Raw genomic sequence first — 4,792 nt, 5'->3', positions numbered from 1 at the left:
CCTATTATTGCAAATCTTCATAACAGGAGGAGACCAGATGTCCCAGTAAATCTTCGCCGGGAGGTAGACCACTTACAACTACACCATGGAGTGCTTTATAGATGTACCAACATCAATGGCGAGGAGAAGAGGCAACTTGTACTACCAGTTGCGTTTAGGAACAAGGCTCTAAGAGGACTACATGATGATGTTGGCCACCTTGGACGGGAACGTACCTTATCCCTGTGTAAAGATCGATTTTACTGGCCAGGGATGTCACGTGATGTCGATCTATGGATCAAGAGCTGTGAGAGATGCATCAGGAGAAAGATCCCAACTAATGCCTTGGAAACATCAAAAGGTGGATACCAGAACATCTTGGTACTTACGGACCATTTCACTCGTTATGCACAAGCATTCCCTACAAGGAACATGACTGCCCGTACGACCGCAGAAGTCCTTTTTAACAGTTTCTTCGTACACTACGGTTTTCCTCAAAGGATACATTCTGATCAAGGTGCCAACTTTGAGAGTCGACTAGTGAAGGAACTGTGTCAAGTGGCTGGAATTGACAAATCGAGGACAACACCGTATCCCCCCCAAGGAAATGGCATGTGCGAGCGATTTAATCGTACTCTGCTTGACATGTTAGGAACATTGGAGCCAACGAAGAAGACTGGAAATCCCATGTAGCAAGCCTTGTCCATGCCTATAACAGCACTCAACATGACTCCACAGGAGAGAGCCCTTTCTTTTTGATGTTTGGTAGACAGCCTAGACTGCCAGTTGATCTCGCCTTTGGGATAGACAGGCCAGAAGAAAGGAAATCTCTCACTGATTATGTGCACTGTCTAAGGAAGAGACTTTCGGACTCCTACCAGACAGCAGCCACAGCATCAGAGAAGGCAAGACAACAGCAGAAGAAGAACTATGATCTCAAGATCAGGGGTGCTACAGTACATCAAGGGGACAGAGTTCTAGTCAAGGTTGTTGCTTTTGATGGTAAGCATAAGATTGCTGACAGATGGGAAGAGGACACTTACATTGTGGAAAGTCAACCGAATCCTGAGATACCCGTCTATGTCGTCCAGAAGGAGAATGGTGATGGGAAGAAGAGGACCTTACACCGGAATCTCTTGTTGCCCATCGGCTCCTTGTTACCATCATCTCAACAATGACCAACACCAGCGCCAAGGAAGAGAAGGCAGGAACAGGAAGAAAAGAAGTACCAGACAGTTGTCAGCACAGAAGAGCCAAACTCAACTGATTGCGACAGTGTCGATGGTGAAGTAGATGTAACTCTACTAGTGACAGAAGTTGCACCTGCTGAGTCAGTCCCGAAGACTTCAGTCATCGCTGTTGAAGGGAACAGTGCTGAGATTGCTGAAGATGACTCCACTGAAACAGTCTTGGATCAGGACCACTCTACAGCGAGTTTACCTGATGCCGCGATTCAGGGGAGGGAGGAGGATGTGACACAGCCAGGTGAGACAGAGCCTCAGGTGCAACCTGTGGACGAAGAGGAGACATTACCAAAGGAAGGAGATGTTCCAACAGAGGGAGAAATTCACTCTGAAGAAAGCCTGCCAACCAATGAGGAGACAGCACCTTCTCCTTCGACGCCACCAAGACGATCTGGAAGAGAAAGGCGTCAACCAGCTTGGATCACCAGTGGTGAGTATGCTTTGGCACAAACAGTGGTACCACCAGCAGATTGGGAGAGAAGAGCCAACTACCTAAGATCGCTAGCAGAAAATGGAACATTGAAGGACCTCCCCGCCGATGCCTATAGAGCCATACTCTCACTGGTCACTAATTCTTAGAATTCTACACCTCTGATTATGAACTTGTATATAACCTGATATCTGTATTTGTGTTTGTTTCAGGAAATGCCGGGACGCCATTCCACAATAGGGGGGAGTATGTGGCAGGATGTATATATTTGGGATTATTTTAAAAGTAGTTTAGTATAAACTTATCCAAAACATAGGTATTTTATTGTATTTATTAAATAAATTAGTTTACTTAGTCCACTAACTCACACCTCAGTAACATAATCTAACATGTGGTGATTGATTCTTTGTGCTAAGGCTACTGCGGTCTCAGCCTAGCTTATTGTTCTCTGCCGGTCAGCTTGGCCTGGCTTTGTATTTCCTGCGTCACATGACCACCTTGGTCATGTACTTCATACCTTTACTATGTGCACCATTTCTAGTCACAACTCTCACTGGTAAAGGACAGTTCAGTTTGGGGTGAGTTAAATATATTTATTATCATTGTACTTAGGTTTCTAGTATATATAATGTATTTTAGTACACTCATATTAAGTCATTTATGTTCCATAAGAACAGTATATTATGTATATGTTATAAACATGAATTATCAGTATATTCATGTTAGTGCAATATATATTTAAATATTGTAAGATGTTACCATTGAGGTATATGCAAAATGAGTGTACTAGATTTAAGCATGTATTGGTACTATTTTATCACGAAAGTGTAAAATATCAAAACATTATAATTGTTGATTTTATCATACATATGAAATGCCTAAAAATGTTGATTGTTATACTGCTAGATGAGTTTCACATGCCATGTATACAATGCATGTGATGTTTATCATACCAGTAAGATTCATGTAGTTATATATCATTTATCAGGTCACGTAAGATACTGCATGACCAGTTTTGATGACATCTGGTGGTTTGGCCTCCGTCCCTTAGACGAGGTGAGGATTACTTCCCTTAGTTATACGTATATTTATGTCAACATGTCATGGCATAATTGTCTATACTATTGTAATGTTATATTGCTTAATATAGTATTATTTAATTGCTTTGTAGTGTATTCAGTGATATCATCCTCACTGAGGAGATATCCGCCATAACCTGCTTTACCGCACTAAATGTAAAGTAAGCGTTCACATTATATCTTATTGATTGGTATATCAAACACATGTAATAGATATATAATGGCAGTATTCTTTTAATGATCTATTGGTTATGATGTTTGCCTACATTTTGTAAATATTGTGTTTTAGGGTTTCTTCATCATCATCATAACCACTGATTGTGGACCATCATCGGAATAAATCCAGTTGTAAAAACAGCATGCTTTTGTGTCTCCATTACCCTGCATAAGCCTCTGCGACATTTGTGACAGACAGACTTCCAGCTACTGTCAGTGAGTCTTATACCCCAGCCCCAGTCACAGATGTAACTCAGTCTAGCACGGAAGGGGTTAATCAGGATAACAGGCCAAGACTGCGTCCAAGGAGCAAACAGAACAGGAGATAGGGGTTTGGCCAGGGCCCGCCAGATCACAGTGACAACCAGAATGAACATTCATTCTTATTCTGGAATGTAAACGGATTATTTGACGTTGTAGGACTTGATGAAACAAGGACCAGAAACTTTGATCTCTCTGTGGTTTTTAGTGACTATGTATATTTGTATTGATGCTGTTAGAACTACGACACACGGCACACTCTCAGGCGGTATTTCCCTCTTTGTTAGAAAATAAATTATGCATTATGTGAAGTTTTCTAAAATATGCTCCAATTGTGTATTTGTGTTACTTGATAAACATTTTCTTGACACAAATCCGGAAAAATCATCATGGTAAAGATAAAGATACTCATTGTGGAATATCTATTTTACAAGACTCCCTAGTTGATGTGCTACAGCAATATGGAAGTGTTTCAGTTTTGATTGGAGGAGACAATGCACGCACCGGAAGAGACTTGGATTTTGTAGACGAGGATATAATGTCAGCACTGAACATGCTGAATAGAGATTATTGTGATTTTATTTGCGATTCCCTGAATATGAAACGTTTTTCCTGTGATAGATCTACCAACAGATATATCAAGAAGTTGATGGATTTATGTTCATCTTTTAATCTTAATATTTGTAATGGCCGCTGTTGTGCCGATAAACAAAGTGCGTGACTTCACTTTTATTTCGAGTGCAGGAGCAAGTGTTATTGATTATATAATAGGAACAAGTGACTTGTTTACACTTTGTACACATTTCAATATCAAAACTAGGCCAGATTCACATCACCTGTCAATCATATGTTCATTCAATGCTGTACGAGATACACACTTCGCTAATGACAACTTCGAGTCGGGACAACGATTGTGCAAGCAAGTTCCGGGAGATAATTCTCTGGTGAAATAGTGAGTGAGTGAGTGAGTATGGTTTTACGCCGCTTTTAGCAATATTCCAGCAACAACACGGCGGGGGACACCAGAAATGGGCTTCACACATTGTATACATGTCGAACCCGGGTCTTCGGCGTGACGAGCAAATACTTTAACCACTAGGCTACCCGACCTCTCCCTCTGGTGAAATAACTGATTTGTTAGATGAATGTGTTAGCCTTGTCAGATGTAAATAAAGGAATCAAAATGTTTTCAGATGATTTAAGTCGAGTTGCAGATTTTACTAAGAGAAAGGTGAAGACTATGGGTGTTCAAGATGATCAGCCTTGGTTTGACAAAGAATGTTGATATTAAAGACTGGAAACCTAGCGGTTGTTACACATACTAGTATTCAGAAGAAAAGATATTTTTTTCATTACAGTCTGATATTGAGAGCAGGAATAAATATAACAAAAGAATAGGTCTTCAGAAACTCATTCTTGCCGTACAAGGCGACTATGTTTGTCGTAAGAGGCGACCAACGGGATCGGGTGGCCAGACTCACTGACTTGGTTGGTGCATGTCATCGTATCTCGACCGATGCTCATGACGCCAATCACTGGATTGTCTGGTCCAGACTTGATTATTTACAGACCGCCATCATATA

The 4,792-nt window shown here is 41.0% G+C and overlaps 1 protein-coding gene across 1 annotated transcript; it reads left to right on the top strand.

The window, feature by feature from the left end:
• Nucleotides 1-1,157: 1,157 nt before the first annotated feature.
• On the top strand, nt 1,158-4,579 carry LOC125373259 (the record flags this gene model as incomplete). Its single annotated transcript, XM_048384260.1, has 2 exons — nt 1,158-2,709; nt 3,022-4,579. A coding segment is annotated over one exon (645 nt), but the record flags the coding sequence as incomplete, so codon positions are not given.
• Between the last annotated feature and the right edge of the window lie 213 nt (nt 4,580-4,792).

Source organism: Haliotis rufescens, unplaced genomic scaffold (assembly GCF_023055435.1).
Source record: "Haliotis rufescens isolate VD_foot unplaced genomic scaffold, xgHalRufe1.0.p SCAF_5, whole genome shotgun sequence".
Lineage (NCBI taxonomy): Eukaryota > Metazoa > Mollusca > Gastropoda > Lepetellida > Haliotidae > Haliotis > Haliotis rufescens.
The sequence above is the reverse complement of the archived record's forward strand: the minus strand, read 5'-3'. Positions and strand labels throughout refer to the sequence as shown.